The sequence below is a fragment of the Leptinotarsa decemlineata genome, unplaced genomic scaffold (assembly GCF_025532065.1).
Source record: "Leptinotarsa decemlineata unplaced genomic scaffold, Ldec_3_MD MMD2_tig00000882_RagTag_RagTag, whole genome shotgun sequence".
Lineage (NCBI taxonomy): Eukaryota > Metazoa > Arthropoda > Insecta > Coleoptera > Chrysomelidae > Leptinotarsa > Leptinotarsa decemlineata.
The window spans coordinates 3,653,050-3,672,114 of NW_027412556.1; the positions used below are offsets into that span (position 1 = coordinate 3,653,050).

At 33.9% G+C, this 19,065-nt stretch overlaps 1 protein-coding gene across 1 annotated transcript in view; it reads left to right on the forward strand.

Annotated features, from left to right (window-relative positions):
- LOC111503932 (diacylglycerol kinase eta) overlaps nucleotides 1-19,065 on the forward strand; it is a 215,583-nt gene that overhangs the window by 160,565 nt on the left and 35,953 nt on the right. The window contains 4 exon segments of the mRNA XM_074174819.1: nucleotides 8,834-9,029; nucleotides 12,300-12,391; nucleotides 12,708-12,910; nucleotides 15,463-15,659. Coding sequence (XP_074030920.1) covers nucleotides 8,834-9,029; nucleotides 12,300-12,391; nucleotides 12,708-12,910; nucleotides 15,463-15,659 — 688 coding nt within the window.

Consider the following 19,065-nt stretch of genomic DNA (forward strand, 5'->3'; position numbering starts at 1 on the left):
TAATGTCTACGGACTTTTACCTCTGGAGAAGGTTGAAAGATTAATTCGGCAAAAGACGTTCGGAAAAGGTGTCGCCTGTGTGTAGGAGAAGCTGGTAGACATTTCGAACACCTTTTCTGAAGCAATATATTTCATTATTTGTTCCTTATCATTATTATTATTGTTGAAGTTCCATTTATTAGTAGTGAATATATTTGTGATGCACTGTTTGAAACCTTTGGTGTAGTAATGAATATTACTGGAGTTTTTTCTCAAACCAAACCATTACTTTGACACCTCAACACATGTTTCGATCACCAAGTGATCATCTTCAAGAGGAAGATTAAACTAAATCTACATACAATGTTGTCCTCATTTATACCATAGATACCTGTGCTAGGTACCTCTGTCTTAATTGTCTAGAAATCAATTTCACAATGTTGCCTCATTTACTAGTCAGGTAAATCTGATAATTGAAAATATTATTCCAACAAGGTCTGGAAAAGTCCATAGACATTAGTTCCGGTGACCAGGCTGGCCAACGGTTGGGTCCTTGGTTGGCTATTCAATTATTACCAAAATTTGCTGGGTCTGTTTTGGGCCCGCTCTTATTTGTCATTTATGTGAATGACTTGTGCAAATATATGATGCCGTTCAAATCGGTTCTCTTTGCGGACGACACCACTTTCATTCTGTCGGATGAAAATAATGATATGTTACAGTCTCATCTCGACGATGTATCTAATAGTGGTTTCTATCTAATAAGCTGAAACTAAATGGTCATAAGATACAATATATCTAGATTTCTGCTAATAATCAAATTATCTCTAATTGTTAAACTGATGAAGTTGAATTACTGGGCATTACATTAGATAATAGACTCAACTGGTCTGCACATATTTCTCAACTGAAGAGAAAATCTCGGGTTCTCAATTTGTTCTTCGCCAATTGAAGTACATCACTAGTGGAAATATATTAAAAACCTCATAGATTTCACGGTTAGTTATGTTGTACAACTTTGGGGAATTTCATTTCTTCCATTCAAATATTCAGGATGCAAAAAAGGCATTGAGAGTGCTGTCTAATATTGGATACAGGGATCACTGTCAAGAATATTCCAGAAAACTCAGAATCATGTCATTGCCAACTTTACTTCTTTATCACATTTTGATTGAAATCCATAAGAAGAAACCATCCTTAGCGAAACAATGCATATCCACGAACATAACACACGAAACGCTCATCACATTAGAATAAATCGATTTCGTCTTCACTTATCGCAAAAAAAATCCAAAGATTATCCTCTGTACAATATTTTGCCCCAAGATTTCAAAGAACTCAGTCTGAATAGTCAAAAGAGAAAATTGAAAAAATTATTTGCAGAGGCATTTCTTCTATTCTGTCGATGACTTCAGAACACATTTTTGTGGTAACACACAAGTCACTACTTCTTTTTGATTTTCAGAGTTTTTACATATGTGATTGTTTTTATTTGTTTGTAAATGCTAACTTGCAAATTTTAAATGAAAATCCAAACATGACTTGCTACAAACATATTATATTATGTAACGTAGTCGAATAAATATTATAATTATTATAGTAAACAATTAGATATTGGTCCACCATCGTTATTCGTAATATCATTATGTTGACTTATTTCTAAGCAAGCATCTAGATGCCTGTTGTTGTTAACTTGTCTAACTGATATTGATGAACTATTGTCTATGAAATAGTTTTGTTGCAAAACATGATGAGCGACTGCTGATTTTCCTGCTCTTCCATATTTCAGATGTATTAAGCATTCCTTTCATCTTACTTTGAAAGATCTTTCAGTCTGTGCCTTATATTTTGCATCGCAATCCTTTCGTAAATTCCAAATTCTCGACTTATATGGATTTCCTAAAAGGATCTATTGTGTATGCTGTCTTTTCAATACCACCTTCATACCTCGTTGCTTGGAAATATTCCTAAAGTTCTTCGTGTATTGGTGGTATTGAACAGAGATATATTTATCTCGGGTTTCGTCGTTTCTGAAGGTCGAGATTCCGTTCTTCCTCAACTTAAACTTTTTTTCCTTATATCATTTACAATACCACTTGAGAAAACGTTATTGACTGCTGAATTCTTCTTTGGTAAACCTCTCATTTTTTGTAAACCTCTCGCAAACTTAGTAAAGACCCGTCCGAAGAAGCCATTGTATGGCGAAACACGTATTGTGTGTTTCGCCATACACAATAAAGTGTTTCTTCAATACGTTAGTCATGGATTCTCAACAAGTATCGGCCAATTCCATCATATATCAGGATTGAAAAATGCAAATGACAAATAATCACAAGGATTAACATCTCTGAATCAGTTCGTTAATAACTTTTTCTACAACGACAGCTACGTCATTGCGAAGGTCTTCACAGTTTTCAAATATTTGACCTACTTCACTGAAACTATTATTATCCTCACTTCCAAGCCATATCCCATTTGCATGACAAACCACCGTAGATGAATTCGAATGTGAAAACCAAGTTTCTGAATTATCGTCAATTCAACAGGGAAATAAAAATGACCGTCACGAAATCCTATGAATTTATATGTGATGGTCGAGTGAAATCAACAAATGAATGTTGAATTGGAAGTTGAGCCCTTTGTTGGGATATTTTCGGTCCAAACATTGTATGGAGGTCTATGGTTAATTTCTCTCAAAAGGGAGAGTATACCATTCTAGAAACAATATGGCGAATTTTTTCAAGAGGCAATGAATGTTTTCGGATTTGATTATCTATTTCGCATTTCCATTCATGTCGCTTTAATTGGACGAGAAGAGAAATGGAAATATATTGTTGATGAAACTTGTCTTGTCATTGCATTTTGATTCCAGGACATCGGCGGTGAATGCACATCTTCACCGGCAGCAGAAGGTGGCATATCTTGATGAGAACCGATAAATGTCAACTTGACGTCAGTATGAACACTAAACTATTCTCATTCGACATAAGAAATATGCACTCCAACATACCAGTCGACTAAAGTATGAAAATCATATCAGATAAACTAAAACACTAAAACATAGACAGAACCTACATCAACCAGATAGAACACAGCCAAAATACAATACTCAACCAAAACTACTTCGAATTTGAAGGAAAAATTTATAAACAAACAGATGGACTAGCGATGGGATCCCCACTATCAAGCAGTATATCCGAAATATAGCTGCAAACCATAGATGAGAAAATTTCAACAATAATAAAAACACATGATGAAAAAGGAGAATCGTTCAGATACGTTGACGATGGACTGTACATATCACAAAATAATGGAATAAGAATATATCGAATAACAAAGGAAATTAACGAAATAAATCAAAAACTGATTTTCAGCATAGAGGAAGAAAACAACTCGGATATAACCACAACAAAACACAATTTCAAAAGGCAATATACAGGAAACCTACACAGACAAGCTCCACCATACCGGCAAGTTCAATACCGAATAACGAACGAGAACAGATACACCCAAAAGACAATAGATAAATAGAATCAAACAAAAAATACAGAACAAGGATCAAACCACTTCAACAGATAAAACAACACATATATATATATATATATATATATATATATATATATATATATTATATATATATATATATATATATATATATATATAATTCGTGGACACAATACTCAAAAAAAAAGGGGGGGCAAACCGCGGACACTTGTTTCTGGCTATTGGCCTCATCAGCGCGGTGCAGCCAAGTGTAAAGATGGGCAACACTTGTTTGCCGAAAGCAGAAACAACACATATGCACGGAATCAACAACAGAAGCCAACCGTACATTTGTGGTTCCAGTTAGAAGACCTAGAATTCCTAGGCTACATCTAACATGACCACGTAGGCAGCTATAGCTACCTGCGTGACATCCGGGTCCATGATATAAATACAGATAGAGATTTTATCGAGTGTGTATGATACAAATCAAGGATGAAATAATTCGTGGACAAAACACTCAAAAAAAAAGGGGCAAACCGCGGACACGTGTTTCTAGCTATTGGCCTCATCAGCGCGGTGCAGCCAAGGGTAAAGATGGGCAACACTTGTTTGCCGAAAGCAGGAAACAACACATATGCATGGAGTCAACAACAGAAGCCAACCGTGCATATGTATTGTTTCCTGCTTTCGGCAAACAAGTGTTGCCCATCTTCACACTTGGCTGCACCGCGCTGATGAGGCCAATAGCTAGAAACACGTGTCCGCGGTTTGCCCCCTTTTTTTTGAGTGTTGTGTCCACGAATTATTTCATTCTTGATTTGTATCATACACACTCGATAAAATCTCTATCTGTATTTATATCATGGACCCGGATATATATATATATATATATATATATATATATATATATATATATATATATATATATATATATATATATATATATATATATATATATATATATATTAATATTGATACTTACAGTAAATATTAAAAAATATATATATAGGAACACTGTTTAAAATAATTGTAGAAAGTTTGTAAAAAAAATTTGTCAAAAGATTGAATTTGAATTGACTTAACAGTTGTCACAATTGATATAACTTTGTTTAACAATTTTGAAAAACAAATAGTTGATGTTCATGGAAATATATAGTTATGTTTGATTTATAACAAAATGTCAGAGAAAATTCGTGTTTGACCTAACAAACTGAAAAAAAAAAATAAATACATGATGGAAAATTCCCAATGATGTTACTTACTTTTATTTATGTCCAAATGTAATAAATAAGTATATATTGTACTGAGATGATTGATATCTATTCGTTTGTTCATAGTATTGGGCTCTTTCATAAGTTCTACCACTTCAAGAAACAGTATTTTTTTGTAATTGTTTTCAATTTGTAAAATCATACTTTGTTCGTAATTTGGAAGATGATTTTTTGTAATACAATGCTCAGCCAAAACACAAGATTTTTTATTGAGTCTTATGTCACTGTTATGGAAAACAGTTCGATATCTAAATGATCTAGAAGAAGTTCCAATGTACTGTAAATCACAATCATTGCAAGGTATGTTATATACTTTATTAGTTTGCTTCATTGGTTCTGTTTTATCTTTCAGTTCAGTATATAGATTTCCAACTGTTTTGATATTTTTGTTTGTAATTTTGATATTGATATTTTCATTGAATTTTGAGAATATGCTTTTAATTTGTTTCGATAAAATGGGAATATGAATCAATGAAGAATATATAGTTGTTTTATTTTGTGCTAACATATCCAAAGATTGAGATTGAGATTGATTGTTTGTATTACTATTGGAATTTTGTATTTCATTGTTAGGATTAATAATTCTTCTGGAGGCAGTATTTTAGATTAGTTGTCAATGAGATAACTCAAATTCGAAATTTTATAGAATAGAATGAAGTAAGAGTAAACGTGATGAATCTCATATTTCGTTGTCGATAACGACGATATTTCCGAGTATTCTCGTAACTACTACACTAATAAAGATATAATAATATTAATGTATAACAAGGTTTCCGCTGTCAGCAATCTGGTATTCTGATGTCCGGGTTCGCGTCTGCAATAGCAAATCTTCATATGTGCATTCGCCAATTTTTACAATTGTATTCGCCACTTTCTGTGATTGCCTTCGCCAATTTTTGCAATCGCATTCACCAATTTTTACAATACCGATCGACATTTTTAAAACAGAGTAGTTCGCATAATTTAGTTGAATAAAGATATTTATCCATCAAAAATTAAGAAAAATGATAAATTATTATGGAATTCAATACAAATATGACGTTAATTTGTAAATGAAACAATTTATTATGATCTGAAATGAAATAAACTTTCACGTTCATCCCGAAGGTGAGTTTGCATAGCTTCATTTCAAAACACTTTCCTCATTTTTTCATTTTGATGAGTTGAAAAGTAGAGCCTTCAACTACTATTGATGTCATTTGGCTTATTATTGTTATATTCATTTCTGAATACAAACAAATATGCCCAATTTTGCATGTGGGTAAAATTTTTTTAATGTATCCTTGTCTTCTGAGCATGATTTATCTAATGTTTGTCTCTCCGTAGCTCAGTATAATCCAGTTTTTTCGTATTTCAATTGTATTTTTTCATCATTGAAATATCTAACTATTCGTTTCATTTGAATTATTATTTTTTGCAATTCATCGACATTGTCAGATTCGAATATTACTGGAGTTTTTTCCCAACACCAAATCGTTATTTCAACACCTCGACACCAAGTGATCATTTTCAAGAGGATTTATTAATTCATTCATATAATCCAGTTGTTTTTTATTTATTTTTTGTATTTTTTCATCATTCAGATATCTTACTATTTGTTTCATTTGAATTTCCATTTCTTGCATTTCATTGACATTGTCAGATTCGAATATTACTGAAGTTTTTTTCCCAACACCAAATCGTTATTTTAACGCCTCCACTCAAGTTGTTGCCAATGAATAAATGAAACAGTAACTAGTGACTGCTAAAATCACCAAACAAGTCAATCATACAAAAAAATCCAAAATATCCGAAAGAGAAGGATCAATTACTGAATATCCTGTTCGAAGAACCAATAATCGAGCGATGTTGAAGCAGTAGACTGTATTTTATTATGGATAATTTCAAATTTCCAACACTAGATGATGTGACCAGTCACTTACCAGATTTGTAGGCAAGATGTTTTCTGGAGTTCCCTTGAGAAACCACAAAATCCCTTAGCATCTTGCGTAACACTTGAACATTGTAAATGTGTAATTTTTGAGAAAGCTCATTGATAGAGTTTAATGCATGATTTTCACTGTAAAAGATTTTACAAAAACCGCGACACTTGTTTCGCTATACAATAACTTTCTCAAGCGTTATATGATTCAATTATTCTTGAGAAGTTTTAATATCTTATGAAAATATGGAGACGGCAACGATCTGCGTATATGGGCACTTTGCTATGAGTTTTTTTTTTGATACTGAGGGAGTGATGGATCAGTGGCAGTACAAGACTTGTGTTGTGATAGGGTTAAAAATGAATATGTTTCTATAGCGAAGTATGCGCTGGTCAGCCCCGATACATTCGGGAGGGCGCGCCAGCATTATCAACTAATGACCACTCTTCACATAGTGGGATAAGTGATCATTTGGTCCGAGAATCATGTGCCCTGAGCAAGTACAGTGACCCAAGAATGACAGCCTTCTGCATCTGTCCGGCTGAGATTTCTGCCTTAGTGCGGCAGGCCACTATAATTTTAAGATTTGAGAGTCGAGAGGGCATCATTCCACCAAGCACTCCAATGATCAGAAGAACCATCTTCACAGAGTAGTCTGGATAGAGTTTGCGGAGTTCGAAGAGAAAATTTCGATATTTCATCCGTTTCTCCTTCTCTTTTCTGACGATATTTGTCTCGCCAGGAGCTGAAAACTCCACGATAAGCCGAGACCGCATTAGCTGGACATGCTGATAGCAAGTGCATTAGGATCTCGGGCGCCTCGCGGCAGACCGTACACCTTGTGTCAGGAACCTCTATACCCATCACGCGACTGCGATAGACTAAGGTGTTGAAGACACCGTCCTGGCAAGCCATGATGAAATCCTCAGTTTCCGACTTCAGCCCACTCGACCTGAGGAAAGCAAAAATCAGGCGCTTTGATAAGCCAAGGTCTCCAATGTTATTGAAGAAGACCCCATGCATTGGCTCATCCTTGTGTTTCCGCAGAAGTGAGGTTATCTCTGCGGCTTTTATATGAGCTTTTTGCTGAACGGGTTCCAACTCGGTGACAGAGTTGTGGTCACTTCGTTCAGTGTCGAAAACTATATCGAGTTCATCAGCTGCTCGGGCAGCTTTCCTAAAGAGAAATGATCCAACTCCTGCTCTCTCATGGTTACGGACCATGCAGAGAAGAGGATCCGAACTCCTGACGACTTTACATGCTGTATCCAGTACCATTCTGTCATGTAGACACTCCAAACTCAAAAGTCCACGGCCTACCTGTTGTCGGGGAAGTACAACCGTGAAATGGACGATTTGGAATGCAAACTCCTATAGAGATCCATCATTTTTCGGGTATTTACGTCGAGCTGATACAGCTCCTCCCGAATCCACTTCTTTACTCCAAACGAGTAGAGTGAGAATGGAACGGCGAGCATATTTGTTGCAGCAACTTTGTTCTTCCCCCACAGTTCCGATGACCAGATCTGTCGAAGTTTGTGCCAATACTTGCCGCGGAGAGAGGTAAGTATACGTCTATCCGGCATCCGTCTCTCCGGCAAATGAATAAATTATTATTATTATTATTGCAAATTCAGTGATTCTGCCGAATTACTCAAGACGAAACAGTTATTGAACAAAATATACACAAAACTTCCAAAGCAAGGGAGAAGAAAATAACTACAATAAACTTTCTTTGAATGAAGATCATACATGAAAGTTTCAAAAAAATCCTTCTGAAACAAATACTTTCACATGAGCATTGAATCACACCAAAAAGTCCTTTTTGACCAGCTACTTCCATATGAACAGTGAGTTACAAAAAATCACTTTCACCCATTCAGTTTGTTCTACAGACATTCGTTATGAAACTGAAACGGATATCAACTACACAATGTGCCATGTGGAAGAGTATTGACATAAAATGGCACTCACATGGAGTACTATCATCCTCAATGGTGTACTTCGAAGTTTCGGAACAAGACACTTGTCTTATAACCTCATTGGTACCGTTCTGGACCACACTACAGAACAAAACACCCTTTTCTTTTGTAGCATTACCAAAAATTCATGATAATATTCAACTATGCATCCATTATAATAGTCACAAATTCCTTATTTTCATTTTTTTTTTAGGTATGCCACGTCACACGCCCGACCAACATACTGCAACGTTTGCAGGGAAGCCCTCAGCGGAGTTACAAGCCATGGACTTTCCTGCGAAGTGTGTAAAAGCAAAGTTCACAAAAGATGCGCCGCCAAAGCTATTAATAATTGTAAATGGACCACCTTAGCATCAGTAGGAAAAGATATTGTCGAAGATCCTGACGGTGTGAGTACACAGCAAGATATAAGTGTATAAAAGCCAAAAGGAATAAATTCATTATTTCGGTTACTGTACATATAAAAAAAAAAACCCGCAACACCTCATATGAAAATTACAATTTGACATTCTTCTACGTAAAAATACCACTTCTACCTTTAACCCCCTTGAGCCATGAGCTCCTGGGTAGGTATCATTTCATGGGGATGCATTTTATTTTCTTTATCGATTCAAGGCTAACATTGAATGTAGCGTATGCCTGTCTACTCGATGTAAGTGAGTTTGCCTCAAACTCAAGCATCACATCTGATTTCAGTTCATAACTCAATGCATTGGCACTTGTTTTTTTTTTTATCTGCCCTACATGACCAAGCTCATCTATTTTGCTTATTGTTCCTTGAGATATGGGCCGTAAATTAGGAATTTTTCTTGGAATAGGGAAGATACCATTTGTCAGACTTGAAGTTAACGAACTTCAAACCTAATTTAAAATACTGACAACAAATGTTGTAACATACAAAACGAGTTGACAAGACGTTTCAAACTAACGTTGCCACGGAAATTACTTACAGTTTTTTAAAGGATATCATCTCTAAAGAAAACATTGCTATGGTTTTTGTTTACTTTCTTATTATCAATACCTCAACATGAAATGAGTTTTGAGTATTTTGCAATAAGTTTTGAATGTATTTTATCGAATTTCGATGATTTTAATTCAATTTATTTAATTTATTTTTATTTATTTATTTTTTTTTATTTTATTCTAATTGTTACAATAAACTTGAAAATGATAACATTTTTCAATAGAGAATGAAGAGATCTTCCAAACGATAATTCACAAGCCTATACTTCCATTTGAAAAATTTGGGGATATACTTGTCACTCGACGGGGGTAGCATTTTTCCGTTGAAGTATGTCAAATTATAATTTGAATTTGACGTGTTTCGGGATTTTGTTAAAAATGTACCGTAGCCGAAATAATGAATTTATTCCATTTGGCTTTTACACACTGTATATTATTAGTGATTCAACGATTAAACTCATCTTGAATGTATATCATCTTGAAGCATTTTTCACCATCTTTCAATTTATCGAGTAATATACAGGGGGTTTCATTTGAAAAAAATGAACTTTCGACTACTTTTATGCACAATGGAAATAATAGTAATTTTAGCACGCCCTGTATGATATGAAGTCGATTTCTTGGTGTTATTTTAATATTTCGAGCTTGCCCAAACTATCATCAAAATATCAACTTTTCATGAATTGAGAGTACTGATGTACTTAATTTCAATTAAGGCTATGTTTTGGACCATATTTAGCACAATTTATTTTTTATCTCGAAAACAGATAGAGAGTATAGGACATTATTAACAAAAAAGTATTAAAATACTAGAGCGATTCCAAAAATGTATTATTATACGGGGTGTTCCTTTTAAAAAAAAATAATTGCTAGGACTTTTTGATCATGCTTTGCGTTTTCCAGAAACGTCTAACCTACCATCGACCGTGAGTCACGCTGTATACATGTAGTGTAGAATAGCCATTGGGATAAAACGATTAGTTCAATAATTATTCATACTCATGCAAAACTTTCAATGCACGTCAATTTCAGGAGTTGAACTAAATGTTACATCGAAATTTCATTCCAAAATGCAACTCCCTCATAGTGAGGGTTGCAACTTCTGAAATTCTCGACACGCGTGTTCTGAAAGTTGACTAATTCAGGAGAAAAAGTGGGCACGTCCCAATTCAACCTGGCCTATTCACATCGACAGTTTCACTTCCAGCCACATATTGATAATTCCGGGTAGAAATTGGTGAAATTATTGCAGTTATGTTGTATGATTTGGAACTATAAACTATTTTGCGAATCAATATGAAAAATAATCATTTCATCAAATTAGTAATGGGTAGATCATCAGTTCAACATAACTATGGTTTTGCATTTTCAGCGAGATTCACGAATATGCATCATTATCAATATGGAAATATTTCAAATACATAATAACATTATTCAATATCAAATAATACAAACACTATTCATGGCATGAAATTTGATACGTACTGGATTTATTTGACACAAATGGATATAAATTATAAAACGTCGTGATTATGTATTCAAACACATTACATGGATTTCATCATTAAAATTGTAATTTATATCAGTTACGCCTCTAGGATTTCTTTGAACCCATCAGATGGATATGCATTTTTAAAAGTAACTTGTACCTTATATCGGTTACAATTCTATAATTTCTTTGAACCCATCAAATGAATATTTTATTTTTCATGAAGTTACTCGTTATTCATATAAGTTACAACGGTGGTATTTCAGAGTAACTTGTGATTTATAACAGTTACAACTTTAGTATTTCTTCAAACTCATCAGATAAATATTTTATTTTCAGAGTAGCTTGCAACTTATATCAGTTACAACTCTACAGGATTATTTCGAACTCATCAGATGAATATTGAATTTTTTGAAGTTACTCGTAATTAATATCAGTTACAACTCTAGGATTTCTTTAAGCTCATCAGACGAATATTTTTTCTCCAGAGTAACTTGTAATTTATATCAGTTATAGCTCTAGGATTTCGTTAAACTCATCAGGTGAATATTCTACTATTCAGAGTAACTTGTGATTTATGACAGTTACAACTTTAGTATTTCTTCGTACTCATCAGATAAATATTCTATTTTTTAGAATAACTCACAACTTATATAAGTTACAACTCTGGGGTTCTTTCGAACTCACCAGATGAATATTAATTATTTTGGAGTAACTTGTAATTTATATCAGTTACAACTCTAAGGTTCCTTTAAACTCATCAGATGAATATTATCTTCTTTACAGAAACTTGTAATTCATATCATTTGAAACTCGAGGATTTTTTTTGAATTCATCAGATGAATATTCAGTTTTTTAGAGTAACTTGTTATTTATATCAGTTACAGCTCTAGGATTTCTTTAAACTCATCAGATAAATATTCTTTTCTTCAGAGTAACTCGTGATGTATATCAGTTACAACTCTAGGACTTTTTGAATTCATCAGGTGAATATTCTTTTCTTCAAAATATCTTGTAATTTATAATAGTTAGAACTCTAGGATGTCTTTAAACTCATCAGATGAATATTCAATTCTTTAGAGTAATTTGTAATATACATCAGTTCCAACTCTAGGATTTCTTCAAACTCATACGATAAATATTCAGTTTTTTAGAGTAACTAGTATTCAGTTACAATTATAGGACTCCTTATTATTTTATTTTTTAGAGTATCATGATGCCCCACCAATGGATGGAAGGAAATTTACCTGTTTCAGCCAAATGCACCGTATGTGATAAAAATTGTGGTTCAGTTCTTAGGTAAGTAACAAAAAAGTAAATTCAAAATATAACACAAAAGCATATCGTGTACTAATAAACGAAAATATGTGCAATAAAGACATTTTCTGACACACACAGTAGAATAATCAGCATCTCAAGATGAAATATCAATGTACAATCCCAAAAATATTCATGATGGAGTGGTATAGTAACAGAAGTAATAATAGATGGAAGAAAACTACTTTTTCTCAAAGTTGTTATAGTTTGTTTTTGTGAACAATGACGTATTATACCAATTATTATTATTATAACATATTTTATAATGTTGTGGTAATTTCAAAATGCATTTTTTCAGATTACAAGACTGGAGGTGTCTGTGGTGTCGAACAACAGTGCACACCCAGTGTAGACCAAACATACAAAGCTGGTGTCCCCTTGGCCCCGCAAGAGTGAGTGTAGTACCTCCGACGGCCCTACATTCAATCCAGGACGAGGCTTGGGATGCTGTTAGACCGCAGGCTTCTTCTCCTCTTTTAGTGTTCGTTAATTCTAAGTCAGGTGAGTCGTTTTCAATGGCTACATGGAGGAAGAGTCACTAATTCGCACTCAAATAAACAATTTGTTGCTAGTGTATTGAGGAAGCAAATAGGCGAGCAGAAACATTGATCAGCTCATCAGCCCATTTTGTGAGGTACTTGGAAACATATATTCCAATATGAGTTATGAAAATCAAAGATATTTGTAAACCAGAACTTCAATTAACATCCTTTCAAAATGGAAATTAAAAACCAAAAACTCAACAAAATATTATACCCTAGTAAACCAAGTTTCGATTAATTCATAGTGTAACGAGCCGAAACCAGGTCTGGCAAAATGATAAATATACTACAAACCAAATTTCGACGCTTATAGGGTGTACTATTGACGTATTCCTGAGACAATTTCAATTTTGATGTGGAAATTCATAATTTCGTATTAATTTTTATGTGATATCTAGAGGGCGCTACGTAGGCTACGTCATTATTTATTTCAAATTGCCCTTCACTTTTTTGACAGTAAACTTTTGCTACTTCCTATAGAAAAACCTAATTTCCATATCTTTTTCAAGTAAAAAAGGTACACATTCTCAACAACAATGGAGGTGAGATGTTAACAAATTTTCATATCGATGCAAGCTACTTAGGTTAGGTCCAAAGTGAGTGGGTCTATTCGACTCACCACCGCAACCCGCAAGAGTTCATTGTGGCTCTCACACATTCACACTCAACCAAATAAACCCAGCTTTCTAACGAAGCCGATTAGTTTGTATGGTTTTCGAGATACAAAAAACTGAAATTGCAAAAAACTCATGACAACAACCAAGCATGTTTTGAAAGAATTCAACAATTTGTATTTCGATAACGAATGATTTTTCGAACATTTTATAGAAAAAAGTTGTTTATTTTGACAAGATCCACCACATACTTAGTTTTTGTTTATGTTTTCAGCAACTCCACTTAGCGCCCTAGGAGCTAAGTAATATGCATCGATGTCATAAAAGTTAATAAGAAATTCTGATTTGCCATGTCAAAAAACCCTGTGTACCAAGTTTCGTGCAAATAACTAATTTTTGGCAAGAGTTATTTTGAAAAAACTATTTCAACACCCTGTATCTCCGAAACGAAGCATTTCCGGACACAAGTTTATATATACTTTTTTTTAATTGTTTCAGGAACACGTCACTTGAATATTTCTACGTACCTATGTGACACCCTGTATAAATCTAGGTTGAGAACTGGTCCAATTCTGATATAAAATGTTAATGATGACCTTCAAATTACGGAATCATCCTTGCTAAGTATGTAGTACTGAAGATGAAGTAAAGCCAGAGAAAACCTCAAACCGCAGACCCTGTGAAATTCACTCACCTTTGTCGAGGTCCAGAACGACTCCAATATTTTTTTTTTCAATAATTTAGACGCTGGGGAAGGTCTACAGTAACTTCTATATTAAAGCACATCAAACCTAAAAATAATCCTCACTTGTATATACTTGAATTACCATATGCAAATTTCCTAACTTCTTGGAACAGCTTAAACGAATTATCCCATTTGATCTCAAAACTAACAGTCTTCTATATCTAAACAAAGAGTATTCTATGGAGAGAGATCTAAAACATATAATGTGGTCTTTAGTGATATATATTTTCTTTTATTCATGTGCAAATCCATTATTTCATATCATTCTGCACTTCAGTCTGAAATTTCTCATGTAATTTTAATGAATATTTTTTATTGCTAGAAAAAGCTCTGATAGAGATTGTCAACGCATGATTTTGAATTCTCAAACCATTCTAATAACTATGTCAAAAAAGTTCTTTCAACTTGAATCTGTTGAGTCACATTTATCCAAGTACATAGTTAAAAATCTGTTTGAAAATATGTTTTTTGTTAAACAAATAAACTATGAAAACATCCTTCTTTATTATGTTTGTACTACAGTAGTTGCTGGACCTCTAGCACAAGAATTATTTCGGTTTGTTTGGAGGTGATCGACAATGTTTCATGATGAATTTCACTATTTCGGACTTCCATTGTCTACTATTTAAATTGATTTGAAATCCCTGAAACAACTGAAAAAGAAGAAAAATTAAAAATGATTAGCCGAAAAGCAATATTGAGCAAGAATAACCTGAAATGAAATAATAGTGAAATAATATACAAGTGAAAATAGAACGATTGAACAAAAAATAAAGAAATAAAGATAAAAATAAAAAATTTAAGAGATTCCAAGTCACATTAGTTAATTTTTTTTTCGGCTTGCAATCTCTTAACTTTTTTATTTTCATTTTTATTTCTTCGTTTTTTGTTCAATCGTTCTATTTTTACTTCAAATAATTGTTATTTTCAGCTATTCATTTTTAATTCTTCTTCTTTTCAAGTTGTTTCAAGTGTTTCAAATCATTTTATATAATAGACAGTGGAAGTTCGAACTAATGAAATTCAATTATTTCGGTAGCATCATGTTTTTCTACTGGAATCTGCTTCTAATATTTGTGACCTGCCATGAATAAGCTTGAAATAAAATGACCAAATAGATCGACCCTTCAGCTGTAGACTCGTCTGTTTCAGGTGATAACCAAGGTGTGAAGTTTTTGCGCAAATTCAAGCAACTCCTCAACCCCGCACAAGTGTTCGATCTCATTTCAACCGGCCCTCGCCTTGGCCTAAGACTGTTTAGACACTTTGATCCATTCCGAATATTAGTTTGTAGCGGAGACGGTTCAGTTGGCTGGGTTCTTTCTGAAATAGATAAGTTAGATATGCATGTAAGTATAGTTCTCTCCCCTCGCTTTTTTTATTGAACTGCGTTTTGTATAGGAATGGAACGCTTTCAATGAACTTCATGGAGTTTAAGGCAATGTTGCTAAAATGCTACCTATTCAATTCTGAAATTACCTTTTGTGGAACATTTTGTAAAAAGGTTACTAAATTGAAATAGTTCGTAGAAAGGCTAGAATTGTGAAAATTTATAGCTAGAGGAGCGTTTTATTCTGGTATGTAAATTGACAAAAAAAATGAAAAATTGATAATAGTAATAATACGTTTATTCAATAAGCCATATCATTAAGTGAATTTAATATCTACAGTGTGACCCATTTTCAATGGAAACACCCCCCCTAAAATTTGAAGTTGTAAATCGATTTTAATAATTTTTTTTAAATGTCAAGGTCTACCTTGGAACAAAATTTGAAATGTTTATTAAAGTTTCAGGGCATACTACGATATTTTTTCTCAGTCGAAAATCGAAATTTTTTACTAGCGATTTTTTTATTGAAAAAATCACTACGCCACTGGATTCAGAGTGTCCTTAAATAGGTGTGACCAAAATTTCATGGAAAAATATTCATTATTAACAAAGTTACGACAACTCAAAAATTCGAAAACTCACACAGTCACAATAATCATTTTTTTTTATGATTTCAACAACAAAGTGCCGCGAGATGAAAAAAAACCAAATAGCGTAAATATTTTTAATGAAAATAACGAAATTACATTCATTCACACAATTCAACTAACATGAAGCAAAAAATTTTAGTAAACGTAACTAATTATTGAAATGTTTCGATTCAGTGCAACAATTAATTCTAACTCATATTCTAGTAGCCTCTACTAATCCACCACGTATTTCGATACATGTGTCGTAGCGCTTACGAATGTTTCTGATTACGTTCCTTAGTTCTTGAGTGCTAATATCTGCACATACCTGTCGAATTCTTGCACAAAGTTCATTTCTATCTCTTGATCGGTTTTTGTAAACCTTTGGTGAGAAGTCCCCAGAGAAAAAAGTCCAAAACTGTGAGGTCTGGAGATCTGGGTGGCCACTCTATAAACGGACTACCACGGCCTATCCATCGGTTTGGAAAATGTTCGTTAAGCCATTGCCTCACAGCTCTGGCATAATGAACTGAACACCCATCTAACTGGACAATTAAATTTGATCGTTCATTGATTGGCAGCTCGTGAATAGCATCCCAAAACTCTGTGTTTGAAAATTCTAGAAACCTCTGCGCATTAATGTTTTCCTCAAAAAATAAAGGACCAACAATTCGTTCGTTCAATATCCCACACCAGACGTTGATTTTTTGGAAATACTGGCTTTTACAGTTTATTACCCAGTTAGGATTATCCGCTGCCCAATAGCGACAATTCTGTGATGACACTACTCCATTTGTAGTGAAAGTGGCTTCGTCGGTATATAAAATATTTTTTAGGAAATTTCTATTGTTTAAATATTCCCCTTGGGCCCATAAACAATATTCCAGGCGTCTTGCTTCGTCGCCTTCTTGAAGTGTGTGTAAAAATTTTGGCTTGAAAAGTTTGATATTCTTCGCCTTGAGACATCTCCGAATAGTTTCTCGTGGAATATTCAAATCTAAAGTGGCATTTCTCATACTGGCATTAGGATTATTTCCGAAATAATCTAAAATGATTTGATCATTCCTGTCATTCCTGTTTCGTCTCTGTACAGGATTACTTTTCAACATCATTTTTGATACTGCACCAGTTTCACTGAATATTTCATTTATTTCATTTACCGTACCGCACCTAATATGAGGACGATCTGGATGTCTCTCATTAAATACTCTCTAGCACTTCTAACGTCATCTCCCGAAAGGCGTACAATTTCAATTTTCTCTCTCACGCTCAATCTTGCAGCCATGAGACAAAATAATTCGAAGAACTGTAAGGTAAATATTGTTGACAATAGTACACTTAAATCTTTCACAAGTGTCAAACTGTAATATCATTTCCATGGCAACTAAGATTTAAAAACTTGAATGTAATTCCGTTATTTTCATTAAAAATATTTACGCTATTTGTATTTTTTTCATCTGGCGGCACTTTATTGTTGAAATCATAAAAAAAATATTCTCATGGCTATATCTGTTGATATAGGGTGTTTTTTGTAACTGTTAGCTGTGTGAGTTTTCGAATTTTTGAGTTGTCATAACTTTGTTAATAATGAATATTTTTTCATGAAATTTTGGTCACACCTGTTTAGAGGCACTCTGAATCCAGTGGTGTAGTGATTTTTCCATTAAAAAAAGCGCTAATAAAAAATCCCGATTTTCGACTAAGAAAAAATATCGTAGTATGCCCTGAAACTTTAATAAACATTTCAAATTTTGTCCCAAGGTAGACCTTTTAGTACTTGACATTTCAAAAAAAAAATTCAAAATCGGTATACAACTTCAAATTTTAGGGGGGTGTTTCCATTAAAAATGGGTCATACTGTATATATATATATAAAAGAAAGTGGTGTTATTTACACTATTCATAACTCAAGAACGGATGAACCGATTTGGCTGAAAATTGGTGGAGAGGTAGCTTAGAACAAGTAAAGGGACATAGGATACTTTTTATCCCGTTCGACCACGTTTCCGTGAAGTCACCAAGAAGTCACTATAAAACGTGGTATAGCAAAAACGCATCTACATGGAATAACAAAAAAGGTAAATGACAGCTAAACGTTATTTTGTCAATGGTTAATGAAGGCAATTGATGATGGAAATGGTGATTTATATTTCCTGGATGCCCCTGGTGAAACTGACAAGACATTCCTGATATCATTACTGTTCGTGAGAGATCCAACATTACGCTTGCAGTTGCTTCTTCTGGAATAGCAGTCACATTGTTAGAAGGATGCCGTACGGCATTTAATTGCCGTTTAATCTTCAAATTATTGAAGAATCAAAATGTAATATTTCAAAAAACTCCGAAATGGCCAAAGTTTCATCAGCATCGAAACCCATCCTTTGGGAGGAATGCACAATGGCGCACAAACGTGCATTAGAAGTACCTAACTGAACATTGAAAGATCTACGCAATGACTCAGATGTTTTGGAGGTGCAATGATTTTACTGTCTCGCGATTTCCGCCAAACATTGCCTATTATTCCAAGATCAATGGCTGCCGACGAAATAAACGCTTGCCTCAAATCATCGAATCTATGGCGCTATATGGAGAAACTTCACCTGACAACAAACATGAGAGTTGCATTGCTTGATGATACATCTGCTGAAGATTTCTCTTAGCAATTGCTGACTATCGGTAATGGTCGAGTACCGGTCGACGAATCGAGCGGATTGATTTCATTTCCTCAGAATTTCTGTAACTTTGTCTCATCGAAAGACGAACTTTTCAGCAAAGGTGTACATAATTACTAACTAC